We start from the raw sequence: 20,251 nt of genomic DNA, 5'->3' as shown, positions 1-20,251 counted from the left end.
TCATTAACGATATCGTTATGTGTGACGGTACCTTAACTCCTTCAACCCTCGTCCTTTTCTCGTTTTTGTTTTTTCCACCTCTTCTGCCAAGAGCCATATCTCTTTATTTTCCCATAGACATAACCATATTTGTATTTTTTTTTTTTTCAGGTCAATTTGTGGTTTTCATTAACACCATTCATTTCACTATATAATGTACTGAAAACATGGGAAAAAAGTTCTAATGAAATTACAAAATAAAAAAAAAAACACACTTTGGGGGGTTTGTTTTTACGCTGTTCATTTTATAGTAAAAATAATGTACCAGCTTCATTCTCCAGGTCAGTATGATTATGGTGATGGCAAACATGAAGAATTTTTTTTCCTATTACATGGTGAAAAAAAATTAAAACGTTTGAAAAAAAAATAGTTTGCTTTCCCAAGTCTCGCAAACCTTTTATTTTTACTTGTATGTAGTGGTGTGAGCTTTTCAGTGTACTTTTTGTTAAGGAGGTGTGATCAATGGAAAATAAAATGCATTTTTCTTCTGTAAAAAATTTTTTTCTGTGCAACGTTTGCCAGTCGAGTAAATTAATTTTTTATTTTGACATTTATGAAAGTGATGATGCCATATATACATCATACTGTGTGTAGGGGTCTTTGGCATAATACCGTTTGGGAGCTGTGGTGGCCGTCATAATACTTTGGGGGCCAATGGAGATCATAATGTGATGGTCATCATTCTGTTTTTTGAGAGCTTTTAATGTGTATCATTATTCTATGTGTGGTATCATACTGTTAGGGGGCTGTGGGGGCTCATACTGTGTGTGGATCTGGCAATGCCTTTTATGGCTGACTCTCTACCTCTTCTAGCCAGGAAGACTGCACTGAAGATGTAGGACTATCAGTGCATTTTCTGGATTGTAAAGGTTAGCGGCTTGCAGACTAGCCAGCCTGTAATATACCCAATGCTTGACCATAGTTATTATAAGTATACAGGTAGCTTTGCAGGTAAGATGAGCGAAAAGAGTAAACAGTTTTGTGACAGACTTCCTTTAAGAAATTACTATGAACTATGTTTGAAGACAAAAATATAGTGGTGGCACTATTCGAAATTACTAGTATGTTTCTGAATAAGTAGAGAAAACACCAGGTGAATCATGGTGGTACAAGGGTGATCCAGTGAGGGACCATGAAAACAGTGAGACTTCCTAGAATGGTGAGTGAGTAGACAGACCTGGTGGTTGTACCCAGTTCTGTGAACCTTCCAACCTACTTATCAGTGCATGGAATGTCAGAGCTGTCAATGCAGGAAGAGGAAGGTGGATATTGATGCAGAACAAGTATTTTGGAAAGCGGTAATGTACTGCTTGGCAAGACCAATGGTGCACACAAGACATTTGCTGCAGAAGAGAGTAGGTGAGAAACAGTTTAACACTAAGTGATAGATAAAACATTTTATCACTTACTTGTTGTGACTTTAGGTAAAATGGTAGCATCATTTTTCCTAGTAAAAATGGTGTTTGGCATTGCTAAAATGATAAGAGATGAACACAGATGATCACATATGTAATACTGTTTCTAGTGCTAAAAGATACACACAGGGACTGCTATTTTTAGGCTGGGGGTCCCATATCCATAGCCAGTTACCAGCCTGAGAATACTAGCCCCAAGCTGTCAGATTTAGCTTGGCTGGTTGTCAAATAAGAGGGGGACCCCAAGCCATTTTTTAAAAAACTATTTATTTAAATAATTAAAAAATACACCGTAGGGGCTTCTCTGCTCTTGATAACCAGCCTTGCTGAGGGTTGCAGCCCGCCGCTGTCAGTTTTGTCTGACTGGTTATCAATAACACAGGAGAACCCCACATAATTTTTTCTTGTGGGTCTCCCATTTTAATAATCAATATAGGTACCGTATATACTCGAGTATAAGCCGACCAGAGTATAAGCCGACCCCCCTGATTTTGCCACAAAAAACTGGGAAAAGTTATTGACTTGAGTATAAGCCTATGGTAGGAAATGCAGCAGCTACCGGTGAATTTCAAAAATAAAAATAGATGCTCCATACCGTTCATTATTGCCCCATAAGATTCTCCATATAAAGCTGTGCCACATATAATGCTCCATACATTTCATTATGGCCCCATAGATGCTCCATATAAAACTGTGCCATATAGAATGCTCCATATATTTAATTATTGCCCCACAGATGCTCCACATAAAACTGTGCCATATATAATGCTCCATACTGTTCATTATGGCACATAGATGCTCTATATAAAGCTGTGCCATATAGAATGCTCCATACCGTTGATTATTGCCCCATAGATGCTCCATATAAAGCTGTGCCATATTGAATGCTCTGCACCATTCATTATGGCCCCATAGATGCTCCATATAAAGCTGTGCCATATAGAATGCTCTGCACCGTTCATTATGGCCCCATAGATGCTCCATATAAAGCTGTGCCATATATAATGCTCCATACCATTGATTATTGCCCCATAGATGCTCCATATAAAGCTATGCCATATAGAATGCTCTGCACCGTTCATTATGGCCCCATAGATGCTCCATATAAAACTGTGCCATATAGAATGCTCTGCACCGTTCATTATGGCCCCATAGATGCTCCATATAAAGCTGTGCCATATAGAATGCTCTGCACCGTTCATTATGGCCCCATAGATGCTCCATATAAAACTGTGCCATATAGAATGCTCTGCACCGTTCATTATGGCCCCATAGATGCTCCATATAAAACTGTGCCATATAGAATGCTCTGCACCGTTCATTATGGCCCCATAGATGCTCCATATAAAGCTGTGCCATATAAAATGCTCTGCACCGTTCATTATGGCCCCATAGATGCTCCATATAAAGCTGTGCCCCATATAGAATGCTCTGCACCGTTCATTATGGCCCCATAGATGCTCCATATAAAGCTGTGCAATATATAATGCTGCTGCTGCAATAAAAAAAAAGACATACTCACCTCTCTTGCTGCCCGCAGCTCCTTAACGTCCCGTCTCTCCACACTGACTGCAAGAGGACGGGAAGACGGAGCGACGCCCGGCGGGTGGAACGTGGACAGGTAAATATGTAATACTCACCTGCTCCCGGCGTCCCTGGCTCCTTATCCCGGACAGATGGTCTTCGGGTGCCGCAGCCTCTTCCTCTGTCAGCGGTCACCATTACCGCTCATTAGAGGAATGAATATGCGGCTCCACCCCTATGGGAGTGGAGTCCATATTCATAACTTTAATGAGCGGTACCACGTGACCGCTGAACAGGGGAAGCGCTGCGGCACCCGAAGACCATGGGACAGGCAGGGACAGCGCCAGGAGCGCCGGAAGCAGGTGAGTATGCGACAGACTTCTCTCCCCCTCACCCGCCGACCCTGCCACCGACCGTTACTCGAGTATAAGCCGAGAGGGGCACTTTCAGCCCAAAAATTTGGGCTGAAAATCTCGGCTTATACTCGAATATATACGTTAAGTATCCAGCTGTGAGCTGATATTAATAGCCTGAGAACCTTTATGAATATTGCCTCTTTCCCAGAATATTAACATCAGCCACCAACCGCCGGCTTTCCCTTGGCTGATTATAAAAATTACGGGGAACCCTCACACTTTTTTTTTCAACTACTTTTTTCATTGTCAACAACAACAGTAAGGTCACCTGAGTTCATAGCAGCTGTTTCTCTTGCTTTGCAAATGCAAGTGCCGGACTGATGAATGTCCGCAAGTCAGGCACTCCGGCATTCAACAGTCTGGCACTAGAGCTACCATGACATATAGTGAAAATGAGAATAAGTTACACATGTGACTTCTGTATTTCCTTTACGGTTCACAAACACTTGTTACTTTGCTTTGGCATAACACATACAATCCATATAAGATACATTTACCGTAAGTTTGTGGGTGTAATGTGGAAAATGTGGAAAGGTTCACAGCGTTTGAATGCTTTTTCAAGGCACTGTATACAACGTAACAATGAAATAAACCAGATAAGTACTCACTGGTCTTACGTTCTTGATGTGTTGTTGTCACTATATTTTCTTTAGGTTTTTCAGTTATTGGTTGCACTATAAAAAAAATAAAATAAGCAAAAGTTATTAATTGGTGGTATGCTCGTGCTCCGGGGCGGTCTGTGGGGAGGGTCTTCATGTGGTGCTCTGACTAGGTATTTATCAGTATGGCTTCTGACAGGTCACTAATCCCTCAGTGACCTGCCCCCTAGTTTTCATAATGAATAGCTGTACATACTGAAGAAAATAAAAAAAACCTTCTGCAGGCAGGTGCCGGCTGTGGCTCCTACGCGGCAGTATAATCGCATCTTTTCTGTCGTGATAATAACTGCACTTGATGTTATTCAGATAGTGCAAAAAATATATACATTTCAAAATGGCGCCTGCTGTGCCTGCACAGTTGCAGGTTTTGGTGTATATAGAGGTGATCCGATAACTGCTATTACGTGGGTGCCGGTGACGCCATCTTGCTGGGGAAGAAAAAATATTTTCCTCCTCCAAGATGGCGCCGCCCACACAGCCCCAGGCCCAGAGTGAGCGGCGAACACTATGGCCCTACTATGTCCACCGCCCATGCCATGGTTGGATTTAGTATACACTTTAGACACAAGTATAAAGTTTAATTCACTTGTTAACTTTACCAAACTATTTCAACTGCAAAAGAACATGACATGAACCAGAAATGCTTAGCATTGGCAGGGTTCATTTGATGGGCAAAAAGGTTAATGCAGTGACAGCCTTCATGTAATACAGTATGTCTTTTTGTGATTTCACCTTTTGTAACCTTTTTTATGCACTAAAGTTAATTTTGTATATTAAATCAAAAAATGTAATAAGTTTGAATGTCATTGCTCTAATGTGTCCACAATCTCAAGGAGAGAAAATAGTTTGGTTGTCTTACCTTGTTGCCAGCGTGCAAGTATTGAACCATTAATTGAGAAAGCTGGGCGTACATGTGTGTACGCCCAGTGCAGCTGTCTTTCTCACCTGGTAAAACTGGGAGTGGTGCCAGTGTAAAGTGTGGGGTGGAATTGTGAACTGTCTGCGGGTTGTGCTTAGCTCTTTGTCAGCCTTTTGTGATATGCCAGTATACAAGTGAGTGGGAAGCGGAGACCCCTTTTTCAGTAGCATCTGAGGCATGTGACAAAGTTCATAATAGGTCAATTAGAAAAAGACTGAAAAATTATTATCGTATTTTGCGCATTATAACATTCATGAGACTTTAAGACACACCCCAAATTTCGGGGTGGAAAATAGGTTTTAAAAAAATAAATAAAATGGTGATGCGTCTTATAATCCGTTTTAATGGTAGCTTACCTGGGGGGAATACCGCAGTACAGCAGGGTCACAGGAGGCAGGGTCCCTGCTTCAGGAGGCCGGTGGCAGCATGAGCGGGGTGATACTGCAGTGCCTGGGTGTTCAATAGATGTCGGTGCTGGCGAGCAGAGTCCCCTTTCCCATTCGGTTCCCTGAGGTGGGCTTTGGGAAAAAGGCAGCACATGCAGATTGATATCTTGGAAAACAATATTGCATCTGCTGTGATCTCAATCCATCTCGTTTGTCTCTGGCGCCCATTTTCCCAAAGCCCATTGCAGGGAACTGAATGTGAAAGTGGACTCCGCTCACCGGCACCGACATGTTGCACTCTTGCCACCTCCTGAAGTAGCGATCCTGCCTCCTGTGACCCTGCACCATCACTGCCGACCCCTCCCGATAAGATCACTCCGGATTTTAAGACGCACTCCCATTTTCCTTCCAAATTTGGATGAAAAAAGTGTGTCTTATAAATCAAAAAATTTGGTAATAATAATAATAATAATTTTATTTCTATAGCGCCAATATATTCCGCAGCACTTTACATTTTAGAGGGGACTTGTACAGACAATAGACATTAAGCATAACAATAAACGCATAGATCAACAGATCATAAGAGGAATGAGGGCCCTGCTCGCAAGCTTACAATCTATGAGGAAATAGGGGAGACACAAAAGGTGGATGGTAGCAATTGCTTTCGTTGTTCGGACCAGCCATAGTGTAAGAATCGGGTATTCATGTAAAGCTGCATGAACTGGTTATCAGCCAGGATACGTAAAAGTACAGACACAGATGGCTATTAAATGCATAAGGCGTACGAGAGCATGATGCAAGGAACCTGGTTATGGTAAAAATTTTGAATGAGCAACACAGGCATAGTTAGATTAACATGTTGAGGCATTAGGCCAGTCTGATGAAGTGCGTTTTTAGTACACGCTTAAAACTGAGGGTATTGGGGATTAGTCAAATTAACCTGGGTAGTGCATTCCAAAAAATTGGTGCAGCACGTGAAAAGTCTTGGGGACGGGAGTGGCAGGTTCTGATTATTGAGGATGTTAACCTCAGATCATTGTGAAGAGGTAGAAGGTTTGTGGATGTAATCCGTGCTGCCGATTAAAATGCAGGACCACATGTGGTTCTATTCCTGAGGAAGAAGTCACTTCAAAACGCGTTGAAATAAAAACCACTTCCCTTCATTTGGATATCTTTGGTCCTGCATTTGAATCGGCAGCACGGATTACATCCACAAACCTTCTACCTCTTCACATCTGATACGGTCGCCCACGGACCCGTGGATCTGCTGCAGCTGATATTCTCAAAGAGATCTATACGTCATTACATTAGATCTATCAGGATAGTGCAATTACAGTAGATCGCTTATTTAGTCCATTGGATAAGACCCTAAGTGGGCTGATTTTTTCTACAGTTACGTTCTTAACCTCAGATCATTAGCACAACGGAGGGCATGGGTAGGGTGGTAAACTGAGATGAGGGATGAGATGTAGGGTGGTGTGTTATGGACCTGGTGGTTAAGAGCACCCGGAATGACCTGATGGTTAAACTCACACAGGACAAGCTCTGGGAAGTGGGAGCTCTGCTGACCGCAGCCCCTAATCCTATCACACAACTAGAAATACTAGCCCTAGAGACAGAAAATAAAGTCTACCTTGCCTCAGAGAAATTCCCCAAAGGAAAAGGCAGCCCCCCACATATATTGACTGTGAGTTAAGATGAAAGTCACAAACACAGAAATGAAACAGGTTTCAGCAAAGGGAGGCCAGACTTACTAAACAGACTGAGGATAGGAAAGGTATCTTTGCAATCAGCACAAAAAACTACAAAAAGACCATGCAGAGTGTGCAAAAAGACCTCCGCACCGACTCATGGTGCGGAGGTGCCACTCTGCATCCCAGAGCTTCCAGCTAGCGAGACAAAATCATGATAGCAAGCTGGACAAGGAAACAATGAACAAATAATTAACTAGCAGGGACTTAGCTTCTGCTGGAGTAGACAGGTAACCAGAAAGATCCAGGAGCGAACTGAACCAGTACAAGAACATTGACAGCTGGCATGGAGTAACGATCTGAGTGGAGTTAAATAGAGCAGCCAGCCAAAGACTAAACTACGTCACCTGTGGAAGGAACCTCAGAAGCAGCAGCTCCACTCACAGCCACCAGAGGGAGTCCATGGACAAAACTCGCCGAAGTACCATTCATGACCACAGGAGGGAGTTCAATAACAGAATTCACAACAGTACCCCCCCCTTGAGGAGGGGTCACCAAACCCTCACCAGAGCCCCCAGGCCGATCAGGATGAGACAAATGAAAGGCACGAACTTGATCGGCAGCATGAACATCAGAGGCAAAAACCCAGGAATTATCTTCCTGACCATAACCCTTCCACTTGACCAGGTACTGGAGTTTCCGTCTCGAAATACGAGAATCCAAAATCTTCTCCACCACATACTCCAACTCCCCCTCGACCAACACCGGGGCAGGAGGATCAACGGGGGGAACCATAGGTGCCACGTATCTCCGCAATAACGACCTATGGAACACATTATGGATGGCAAAAGAAGCTGGAAGGGCCAAACGAAATGACCCAGGATTGAGAACTTCAGAAATCTTATACGGACCAATGAAACGAGGCTTAAACTTAGGAGAGGAAACCTTCATAGGAACATAACGAGACGACAACCAAACTAAATCCCCAACACGAAGTCGGGGACCAACACAGCGCCGGCGGTTAGCGAAACGTTGAGCCTTCTCCTGGGACAATGTCAAATTGTCCACCACATGAGTCCAAATCTGCTGCAACCTGTCCACCACAGTATCCACACCAGGACAGTCCGAAGGCTCAACCTGCCCTGAAAAGAAACGAGGATGGAAACCAGAATTACAGAAAAAAGGCGAAACCAAAGTAGCCGAGCTGGCCCGATTATTAAGGGCGAACTCAGCCAAAGGCAAGAAGGACACCCAATCATCCTGATCAGCAGAAACAAAGCATCTCAGATATGTTTCCAAAGTCTGATTAGTTCGTTCAGTTTGGCCATTTGTCTGAGGATGGAAAGCCGAAGAAAAAGACAAATCAATGCCCATCTTAGCACAAAAGGACTGCCAAAACCTCGAAACAAAGTGAGAACCTCTGTCCGAGACGACGTTCTCCGGAATGCCATGCAAATGAACCACATGCTGGAAAAACAATGGCACCAAATCAGAGGAGGAAGGCAATTTAGACAAGGGTACCAAATGGACCATCTTAGAGAAGCGATCACAAACCACCCAAATGACCGACATCCTTTGAGAGACAGGGAGATCTGAAATAAAATCCATGGAAATATGCGTCCAGGGCCTCTTCGGGACCGGCAAGGGCAAAAGCAACCCACTGGCACGAGAACAGCAGGGCTTAGCTCGAGCACAAGTCCCACAGGACTGCACAAAAGAACGCACATCCCGTGACAAAGAAGGCCACCAAAAGGATCTAGCCACCAAATCTCTGGTACCAAAGATTCCAGGATGACCAGCCAACACCGAACAATGAACCTCAGAGATAACTCTACTAGTCCATCTATCAGGGACAAACCGTTTCTCCGCTGGACAACGGTCAGGTCTATCAGCCTGAAACTTCTGCAGCACCCGCCGCAAATCAGGGGAGATGGCAGACAAAATTACCCCCTCTTTGAGAATACCCGCCGGCTCAGGAACACCCGGAGAGTCAGGCACAAAACTCCTTGACAGGGCATCAGCCTTCACATTCTTAGAGCCCGGAAGGTACGAAACCACAAAATCAAAACGGGAGAAAAATAGCGACCATCGAGCCTGTCTAGGATTCAACCGTTTAGCAGACTCGAGATAAGTCAAATTCTTGTGATCCGTCAAGACCACCACGCGATGCTTGGCTCCTTCAAGCCAATGTCGCCACTCCTTGAATGCCCACTTCATGGCCAACAACTCTCGATTGCCAACATCATAATTGCGCTCAGCAGGCGAGAATTTTCTAGAAAAGAAGGCACATGGTTTCATCACCGAGCCATCAGAACTTCTTTGTGACAAAACCGCCCCTGCTCCAATCTCAGAAGCATCAACCTCGACCTGAAACGGGAGCGAAACATCTGGCTGGCACAACACAGGGGCAGAAGAAAAACGACGCTTCAACTCCTGAAAAGCCTCTACAGCCGCAGAGGACCAATTGACCACATCAGCACCTTTCTTGGTCAAATCAGTCAACGGTTTAGCAACACTAGAAAAATTAGCGATGAAGCGACGGTAAAATTTAGCAAAGCCCAGGAACTTCTGCAGGCTCTTCACAGATGTCGGCTGAGTCCAATCATAAATGGCCTGAACTTTAACAGGGTCCATCTCGATAGTAGAAGGGGAAAAAATGAAACCCAAAATTGAAACCTTCTGAACTCCAAAGAGACATTTAGACCCCTTCACAAACAAGGAATTCGCACGAAGAACCTGGAACACCATTCTGACCTGCTTCACATGAGACTCCCAATCATCCGAAAAGACCAAAATATCATCCAAATATACAATCATGAATCTATCCAGGTACTCTCGGAAGATGTCATGCATAAAGGACTGAAACACAGATGGAGCATTAGAAAGCCCGAATGGCATAACCAGGAACTCAAAATGGCCCTCGGGCGTATTAAATGCTGTTTTCCATTCATCGCCCTGTTTAATTCGCACAAGATTATACGCCCCTCGAAGATCTATCTTGGTGAACCAACTAGCCCCCTTAATCCGAGCAAACAAATCAGACAGCAACGGCAAAGGGTACTGAAATTTGACTGTGATCTTATTAAGAAGGCGGTAATCAATACAAGGTCTCAAAGAACCATCCTTCTTGGCCACAAAAAAGATCCCTGCTCCCAACGGTGATGACGACGGGCGAATATGACCTTTCTCCAAGGATTCCTTTATATAACTCCTCATAGCGGCGTGCTCTGGCACAGATAAATTAAACAGTCGGCCCTTAGGAAACTTACTACCAGGAATCAAATTAATAGCACAATCGCAATCCCTATGAGGAGGTAGGGCACTGGATTTGGGCTCATCAAATACATCCCGGTAGTCTGACAAAAACTCAGGGACTTCAGAAGGAGTGGAAGGCGAAATTGACAGCAATGGAACATCACCATGTACCCCCTGACAACCCCAGCCGGACACAGACATAGATTTCCAATCCAATACTGGATTATGGACCTGTAGCCATGGCAACCCCAAAACGACCACATCATGCAGATTATGCAACACCAAAAAGCGAATATCCTCCTGATGTGCAGGAGCCATGCACATGGTCAATTGAGTCCAGTACTGAGGCTTATTCTTGGCCAAAGGCGTAGCATCAATTCCTCTCAATGGAATAGGATACTGCAAGGGCTCCAAGAAAAAACCACAGCGCCTGGCAAACTCCAAGTCCATCAAATTCAGGGCAGCGCCTGAATCCACAAATGCCATAACAGAATAGGACGACAAAGAGCAAATCAGAGTAACGGACAAAAGAAATTTTGACTGTACCGTACCAATGGTGGCAGACCTAGCGAACCGCTTAGTGCGCTTAGGACAATCGGAGATCGCATGAGTGGAATCACCACAGTAAAAACACAGTCCATTCCGACGTCTGTGTTCTTGCCGTTCAGCTCTGGTCAAAGTCCTATCACATTGCATAGGCTCAGGCCTATGCTCAGAGAATACCGCCAAATGGTGCACAGCTTTGCGCTCACGCAAGCGCCGATCGATCTGAATGGCCAAGGACATAGACTCATTCAGACCAGCAGGCGTGGGAAATCCCACCATGACATCCTTAAGGGCTTCAGAAAGACCCATTCTGAAAATTGCCGCCAGGGCACACTCATTCCACTTAGTAAGCACAGACCACTTTCTAAACTTCTGACAATACACCTCCGCTTCATCCTGACCCTGACTCAAAGCCAGCAAGATTTTCTCTGCCTGATCCACTGAATTAGGTTCATCATAAAGCAATCCAAGCGCCAGAAAAAACGCATCTACATCACGCAATGCAGGATCTCCTGGCGCAAGGGAAAATGCCCAGTCTTGCGTGTCACCACGCAACAAAGAAATAATGATTTTTACTTGTTGAACGGGGTCACCAGAGGAGCGGGGTTTCAAAGCTAGAAACAGTTTACAATTATTTTTGAAATTCAGGAACTTAGATCTATCCCCAGAAAACAAATCAGGAATTGAAATTCTAGGCTCTAACATCGGATTCTGAACCACAAAATCTTGTACTGATATGGACCTGGTGGTTAGGAGCACCCGGAACGACCTGATGGTTAAACTCACACAGGAAAAGCTCTGGGAAGTGGGAGCTCTGCTGACCACAACCCCTAATCCTATCACAAAACTAGAAATAGCCGTGGAGCGTACCTAACTAGGCCTAGATGCCTCTTCACAGCCTAAGAGCTAACTAGCCCTAGAGACAGAAAATAAAGCCTACCTTGCCTCAAAGGAAAAGGCAGCCCCCCACATATATTGACTGTGAGTTAAGATGAAAGTCACAAACACAGAAATGAAACAGGTTTCAGCAAAGGGAGGCCAGACTTACTAAACAGACTGATGATAGGAAAGGTATCTTTGCAATCAGCACAAAAAACTACAAAAAGACCACGCAGAGTGTGCAAAAAGACCTCCGCACCGACTCACGGTGCGGAGGTGCCACTCTGCATCCCAGAGCTTCCAGCTAGCGAGACAAAATCATGATAGCAAGCTGGATAAGGAAACAATGAACAAATAATTAACTAGCAGGGACTTAGCTTCTGCTGGAGTAGACAGGTAGCCAGAAAGATCCAGGAGCGAACTGAACCAGTACAAGAACATTGACAGCTGGCATGGAGTAACGATCTGAGTGGAGTTAAATAGAGCAGCCAGCCAAAGACTAAACTACGTCACCTGTGGAAGGAACCTCAGAAGCAGCAGCTCCACTCACAGTCACCAGAGGGAGTCCATGGACAGAACTCGCCGAAGTACCATTCATGACCACAGGAGGGAGTTCGATAACAGAATTCACAACAGTGGTGCTGAGCTGTGGAGTGCTTTGTGGGTGAGGTAATAAGTTTACACTGAATACTGGAGTGGATGGGTAACCAGTGTAATGACTGGCACAAGGAAGAGGCATCGGTGTAATGGTTGGTGAGGAATATGATCCTGGCTGCAGTATTCAAGACAGATTGGCGAGGGGAGAGTTTGGTAAGAGGGAGACCGATTAGTAGAGAATTACAATAGTCCAGATGAGAATGAATAAGAGAAACAGTAAGAGTTTTTGCAGAGTCGAAAGTAAGAAAGGGTCAAATTCTAGAAAGGTTTTTGTGGTGCAGATGACAAGAGTGATCGGATGTGGGGGGTGAATGAAAGCTCTGAATCAAGTATGACCCCAAGACAGCAGGCATGCTGCTGGAGAGTAATGGTGGAATCACACACGGAAATGGCAATGTCGGGCAAAGGTATTTTAGTAGAGGGAGAGAACACGAGGAGTTCAGTTTTTGACAGGTTCAATTTCAGATAGAGGGAGGACGTGATGTTGGAGACAGTGGTAAGACAATCACTGGTGTTTTCTAAAAAGGCAGGCGTGATGTCAGGAGATGAGGTGTATAATTGGGTGTCATCAGCATAGAGATAGTACTGGAAACAAAATCTACTGATTGTTTGTCCAATAGGGGCAGTATACAAAGAGAAGAGGAGGGGGCCTAGGACTGATCCTTGAGGAAACCCAACAGTAAGGGGAAGATGAGAGGAGGAGGAGCCAGCAAAAGATACAGTGAAGGAGCGATCAGAGAGGTAGGAGGAGAACCAGGAGAGAATGGTGTCCTTGAGGCCAATGGAGTGGATCATAATGAGGAGGAGCTGGTGATCCACAGTGTCGAATGCTGCAGAGAGATCTAGAAGAAATAGCATGGAATAATGACCATTAGATTTAGCTGTTAGTAGATTGTTATAGACTTTAGTGACGGATAGCTGATAAGACTGGAGTGGATCAGGTGTTCGAGGAGTTTAGAGATGAAGGGAAGATTAGTGAAAGGTCAATAGTTAGCAGCACAGTTTTGGTCAAGGGATGGTTTTTTACATAATGGATGTATGATGGCATGCTTAAATGAGGAGGGAAAGATCCCAGAAGAGAGAGCGAGGTTGAATATTTTTGTTAGGTGAGTGGTAACAGCAGGGGAAATGGAATGGAGGAGATGTGAGGGAATAGGGTCACTGGCGCAAGTAGTAGGGCGAGAAGATGCAAGGAGCCTGATCACTTCTTCTGTGACTGGTTCAAAATCAGAGCGTGAGCTAAATAAAAAAATAAAGTAGGGAAGGGAGGACAGTGCATGGTATGAAGGTATTGGGAGAAAATTTCCAGTCTGATATGGTCATTTTTTTCTATGGTAGGTACTTCTTTGGAAGGTTTAACTCTACTTTCTAAAAAGAATATAGTAGCATGAATAAAGTTTGAAAAGCTGCAGTGAGCAAACCACAAGATTTTTGGAACCAAGTCCTACATTCACCATTTTTGGCAGACACCAAATAGCACATCAGCACAGACACCTAATACCAACTCTCAAGCAAAGTGGTGGAGAAGTGATCATTCGGGCTTATTTTGCAGCCACAGGACTTTGCAAACATTGAGTTAATGTGTACTAAAGTATTCTAAAATTTATTGTGGGGCCATCTATGCAAAGGTTAAAACATAGCCCGAAACTGGGTCATGCAACAGGACAGTTGATCCCAAGAACACAAGCAAATTTACATCAGAATGTGATAAAAAGAAAACAATTACGTTTAATACCTCAACCCAACTGCAATGTTGTAGTGGGTCCCTAAGGAAGCCAAGCATAGACTAACATCCACAGAGAGCAATGACCTTGAGCAGCGTTGTTAAGAAGTGTGGTCAAACTTCCTCCAGAATGGTGTAAGAGAATGATGAATTCATGGCTTTTTTTGTATGAATTTAAAGGGAACCTGTCAGCAGGATTTTGCTAAGTAACCTACAGACACTGTCAGGTTGGCACTTGTTAGACTGATTAAATTGATACCTGGGGTGAAGAAATCCGTCTTGTGGTTCTTGAGTAATCAGTGTTAGAAGTTTTCAGTTAATTATATCCCCATCGATAAGAATTTTGAGGCTGTGCTTAGTTTTTCTCATGACTTTCTAGAAAGCCAATAGCACCCACTTGACAATTTTCTTCTCTCTTATAGACTTCAATGGAGTGAAAGAACTTATTTACACATTATACTTTTGCCGCATTTTCCAACATTTTTTCTATGGGTTTTTGCTGTGAAAAATGCAGCCTTTTACTATATAAGCAAAGTGAATGAGATTTCAAATTTGCAGGATGTCATTTCTTTCAGCAGTTTTGCAGCATTTTTCACCTTTTCAAATCAGTGGGAAAAAAATTCCTTTAAAAAACCACGTGAAAAGAGGCAAACAAGCAAAAGTGCATTTATTTTATGGAGCTTTGTTACTGCCAAGAGGCATGTTTTCAATGTAGAAATGTCCTCTGCGAATACTTAAGGAGTTGTCTACTATTAGAACAACCCTTTTTTGAACAAAATGTTTGGTCTTGATAAAATTAAAAAGCCTATACCCGCCTCCTGTTCCCACGGTGTCGGTACTCGCTCTCCTGTGGTTGTTGTGACACATGAACCAGCAACCAATCTGCGCTGGCTTCACTGTCCCCGCCTATACATGGATTGCACATGAAGAGGAAGTCCGGGCTGCAGCTGATCTCTGGCTTACTCTTCATGTTCTATACGTACATAGGTGGGACAGTGATGCCAGCGCTGATTGGACGAGGGGGTCACGTGTCACATCAACCGCACGAGAGGCCCTGGGAAACCGAGTGCCGACACCGCAGGAGCACGCCGGCACGGGAGGTGAGTTCAAGTTTTTTATTTTATCAGGGCCAAACATTTTGATCAGGAAGGGGTTGTCCTAGTTGTAGACAGCTTGAGCATACATACACTAAGGATATGTGCACATGTTACATTTTGTATGCATTAAAAAATGCAATAAACAAAGCAGCAAAATATATACGTATTTTATGCAACGTTTTTCCTGCTTGCCTGCAGCAAATACTTAGCGTGTGAATTTACCCTTGCAAATGTGCCTACTTCTCTGCTAGAATGGCAACTCTCATTGTTAGATTAGTAAGCCAAAGGTCAGGACAACACAGATCAGACACAAATCAGGTCGTTCTGGAAAATTTGATAAAAATGCTATAAAAGTATATGCCCCTAGATACCATTTAGGTTACGTTTTATAATATACACCTTGCTGTCTTCATGTCTAACCAACCTAAATTGAATTAGCTTGGTGTTACCAATAGTAGATGCAGTAGTGATTAGCTACTTTTACTAGTTTACAGGAAAATTTCACTTTGAGAATTTGCTAAGATTTTTTGTTATATAATGTAAAAGCTTACCTCTAAGTATTTTCAGAATAGTGATATTTTCCTTAGAGATTAAAGTCCCATCAGGTTTCTTCCAGGTGACTTTGCACTTGATATGACCTTTGTCATCTAGGCTTAGTTTCTTGATAGTCAGGGAAACATCCCCTGGAGCTCTGGATATTGCCACTCTTTCTCTGAACTTAGTAAGTGGCACATCATCTTGTGATTTAATGCGAATAATTATTACTTCAGAGTCTAAAGACCATTCAATCCTTTCCACTTCATCTTCTGAGGGAGTGTAAGTACAGGGAAGGTTCACTGAGCGACCACGTACTCCTGTCACAGTGTCCTTCATATTTAAGGTAAGGTCAGATGAAGCTGTTTGGAGACAAAATGATGAATTGCTTTTAATAAAAATTAAAGACAATTCACAGAAAAATTAATTTACGTCTCATCTGTAGTGTGATGGGCCTATATTGTTGCACACAGAACATTGTTTTTCATCTCAGCTCTTGGACCAATGTTATTCAATGGGGCAGTGGTGATGCACAATTTTTTTCACTGACAGAATCTGTCAGCGAAAAAAAATCACAGCATGCTGCAGTTTCACTTTGAAATCGGAAGACACTCATCCCTTTAAGGCTTTGGGTGCATGGAAAACATCAGGCTTCACTTGGGTGTCATCTGACTCCCACAATGGAGAAGATGGAGAAATTTAATTTTCCATCTTCTCCTCACAGTGTGCTACATCTTGAAAAATTGGAGTATACTATGGTGATATCACAATTCCTCTGCTCAGTAAATGATTGCTATGCTGTTCTATGGAAACTGTCTTGCTGGGCTTTCGGTGCCTTGATTGACAGCTTTGCTGTCCAATCTGTGACTGGGACGTGCAGGACTTTCTACAGGTGTTCAGTGTTCTGGTGATTGCCCAGCTACTTAACTGAGCTGTCTGCCCCTGATCCCTGCCAGATGTAGTTTGTGCTTCCTGATGAGTGTTAGCCTGATTCTGTTGCTCTGAGTTCTGATCTTCTGCTGCCCGACTCTTTGGATCATGTTCTGACTATCCCTATGTCTTGTCCTTCAGCTTTTGATCTGCTATCTCTCGTTATTGACCCTGAACTGTGACCTGACTTAAGCCTTTGTCTTTTCCCTTGATTATCTACATACTCTCTTGGTATTGACCTGGAACGTCGTACTCTTCTGCCTCACGGCCTGTCCGTGGGTAGTGACTAGCGTCACAGATGACACTCGGATCAGAGTTTAATCAGATTGACATTAGCACAATAGACCCGATTGTCTAGGAAGAGAGAGTCTACGGTTGTGTGACTACGGCCCAACCGACAGTTAGATCTGTTTGTAACTAGCCACAGTCTCACCCCTGTGTAGCAGTATCCCTGGTCGGGTCAGTAAAATGTCATCATTCTCATATCATATTCTTATTCAAAAACATTGCGGGAAATAATAACTGTAGAGCTATGCTGAAGGAGAAAACCTGTCTATGGGTGTTGTTATATAGGCAGAACGGGCCAGGTCGGGTAATTATAATATCTGGCACCATAATATGAAATAACAAACATTCAAGGAACTTTATATATACACTTAGGAAGATAGAAGTTAATGTTAAAAGACGCATGCGGTGTTGTTATTAGTGTTTGGCTATGGTCAGACGGCCATAGATTCTGTCATCCGAGAGAATGGGACTGATTATGCTAATGACACTCCGATCACACTCTGATTAGAGTGTCAGCTTAGTGTGATCCGATTCTCACAGATAAGAGAACTGTGAGGAGAAGACTGAGAAGAAGATTTCTCCATATTCTCCATTCTGGGAGTCCACAGAAATCGGACCGATGCCATCCGAATGCAGTCCGATGTTTTCCACACATCCATAGACTTGAATGGGTGAGTGTCTTCCGATTTCAGAGTGAAATCGCAGCATGGTGGTATTTTTTTTCATGAATAGATTCTGTCAGTCAAAAAAACTGTGCATCAGCACTGCCCCATCAAATAACATTGGTTCGATTGCTATCCGATAAAAAATCGTATAGCACTGGTCCGATGTATACGGTAACTGCAGTGTGACTGAGCCCTACAGAGGTAAATTCTGCTGACAAATTCCGTTTAAGGGCATTGTCAACTCAGCTTTATCATTGCACACATATACCTACTTAATGATTTTAGTATTGCAGTATCTAGGTTAAGTAATCAAATAATTGCAGGTTCACGTTTCCTATTGGGATTAAATAACTTAAGTAAATTACGTAAAAAAAAAGATTAAATCATACCAGTTTTCCCATTTAAAAAAATAAAGAAATAAAAAAACATATTTTGGTATCACCACATTCGTGAAAGTCCAATGTATTTCAATCTATAAAATTATTTTAAGCATACGTTAAACAGCAAACAAAAAAACGTTGAAATATCTTTTCTCCGTAGCTGCACTTCCCATAAAAATGCAATAAAAAGCTAAAAAATCATATATATATGCCAAAATGACATCAATGAAAATATAAGCTCAGCATGCAAAAATAAATCCTCATAGAGCCCTTTTGATGTAAAAAATAACGTTATGGGTCTCAGAAAATGGTAAATCTAACCAACATTTTTTAACAAAACTCAGATTTGTTTTTACTAGTAAATTAGAAAAAACCTTATAAGTTTGACATAATTGTATTTATACTGACCTGAAAGGTCATTTTTACCGCATAATTAATGCCGTTAAAACAAAACCCGAAAATCAAAGGTAAAATTGCATTTTTTCACAATTTTTACAAATGTAATTTTTTGCCATTTTTCAGTACATTACATTTTAAAGTGAATAAAGTCATTTAAAATTACAACTTACAACAAGAACTTATATGGCTCTGTTGATGGGAAAATTAAAAGGGAAGTGACTTTTGGAAGAAGGGAAGTAAAAAATAAAAACATAAAAATAGAAAGTTTCCCTGTAATGAAGGGGCATAAATAAGCATTTTGTGAGTCTTGGGATTGGGGGGAACTTTAAAGAGATCTATACAGCAATTCTGACATGGTTTTTCAGACTCCCTTTACCCAGATCTCAATTCCATTGTCCTTAAAAAGAATTCTCAAGGTCAATTTATTGCCGAATGGTGCATCATCTCCAGACTTATATTCCGTTACCTCTGTAAAGATTGACTTTACTCTGGAGATAAAAACCTTAGCTCTTTGCAGTGCTCAATGAAAATGGTCTTACAGTGATGCTTGACAGTTTGTGAACCCTTGAATATTTCATTTTTCTGCATAATTTCTACCTAAAACATCAGATGCTCACGCAAGTCCTAAAACTAGATAACAAATGAGTCAAAAATATTATTATTATTTATTTTTAGAGCACCATTGGTTCTGTGGCGCTGTGCATGAGAAGAGGTTGCATAAAAACAAACAAATATAAATTACAGAGAACAATCTACAATGACAGACTAGGCTTAAAGTGGGCTTTGTGGGCTTAAAGTATACAGGATAATGAGGAAAGAGACAGTAGGTTGGGGGATTGCGACAGTTCCGGTGGTGGTGAGGTAGCAGTGGGGTCAGTGCAGGCTGTAAGCTGTGTGTGAAGAGATGGGTTTTCAAATTCCATCAGAAAGCTGCGAATGTGGCTGCTAATTGGACGTGTTGGGGCACAGAATTCCTTAGCATAGGGGATACTAGGGAGAAGTCATGGAGGCGATTGGGTGAGGAGCTTAAAAGATGAAGTCGATCTTTAGAGAACCAGAGGTTACATGTTGAAAGATATCGGGAGATTAGTTTGGATATACGGAGAAGATAGATTATGGATGGCTTTGTAGGTCAATGCTAGTAGTGTGAACTGGACACGTTGGGGAATTGAGAGCCAAACAAGGGTTTTGCAGAGGGGAGAAGTAGAGGAGAATCAAGGAGAAAGGTGGATCAGTTGGATATCAGAGTTAAGGACAGACTGGAGAGGTGCAGGAGTGTTAGCTGGGAGGGCACAGAGGAGGATATTGCAGTAGTAGAGGCAGGAGATGAAGACACGCACCAACATTTTAGTTGATTCAAGAATGAGAAAATTAAGGATTCTGGAAATATCTTTGAGCTGGAGGTGGCCGGAGGTGGCAAGAGCTTGAATGTGCGCTTTGAAGGACAGGCCAGAGTTGAGGGTACTTCTGCCAGGCCACAAGCTTTAGTCTCACACTACAGGTCACAGACAATTTTATTCACCATCGACCTTCTTTTATCGTCTACAGTCTCACGGGAGATATTCTCATGCTCTCCTCAGCTCACACGATCCATTCCACAGAAAGCAAGAAGGAGTGAGATAGTGCCAAAGACGCAACCAAAATGAGCAGAATCTGTGCTATGTGATACCTTAACCCTTCCTGAAATTGGAGGTACTGGTTTGCCAAGGTGTTACTGCAAATGACCATACTAATATGTCCAGGTGATTGTGTGATCACAGGAGCTGGGCTCGGCACAATCAATGTAGGAGCTCTGCATAATTGTCAGCTGAGCTCCTTCACCAAAAGTGAGGATCTGTGCGAGCTTAAT

General features: G+C 42.9%; 1 protein-coding gene across 2 annotated transcripts in view; it reads right to left on the bottom strand.

Annotated features, from left to right (window-relative positions):
- Positions 1 to 20,251, bottom strand: part of VSIG4 (V-set and immunoglobulin domain containing 4) — a 60,062-nt gene that overhangs the window by 27,998 nt on the left and 11,813 nt on the right. The window contains exons 2-4 of one of the 2 annotated variants that reach the window (XM_069755512.1): positions 15,758 to 16,102; positions 4,003 to 4,068; positions 1,449 to 1,511 (exon numbers count right to left, since the gene is read on the bottom strand). In XM_069755512.1, coding sequence (XP_069611613.1) covers positions 1,449 to 1,511; positions 4,003 to 4,068; positions 15,758 to 16,102 — 474 coding nt within the window. The remainder of the gene's footprint in view (positions 1 to 1,448; positions 1,512 to 4,002; positions 4,069 to 15,757; positions 16,103 to 20,251) is intronic. The other variant, XM_069755513.1, reaches the window with a different exon arrangement.

The sequence above is a fragment of the Ranitomeya imitator genome, chromosome 2 (assembly GCF_032444005.1).
Source record: "Ranitomeya imitator isolate aRanImi1 chromosome 2, aRanImi1.pri, whole genome shotgun sequence".
Lineage (NCBI taxonomy): Eukaryota > Metazoa > Chordata > Amphibia > Anura > Dendrobatidae > Ranitomeya > Ranitomeya imitator.
The sequence above is the reverse complement of the archived record's forward strand: the minus strand, read 5'-3'. Positions and strand labels throughout refer to the sequence as shown.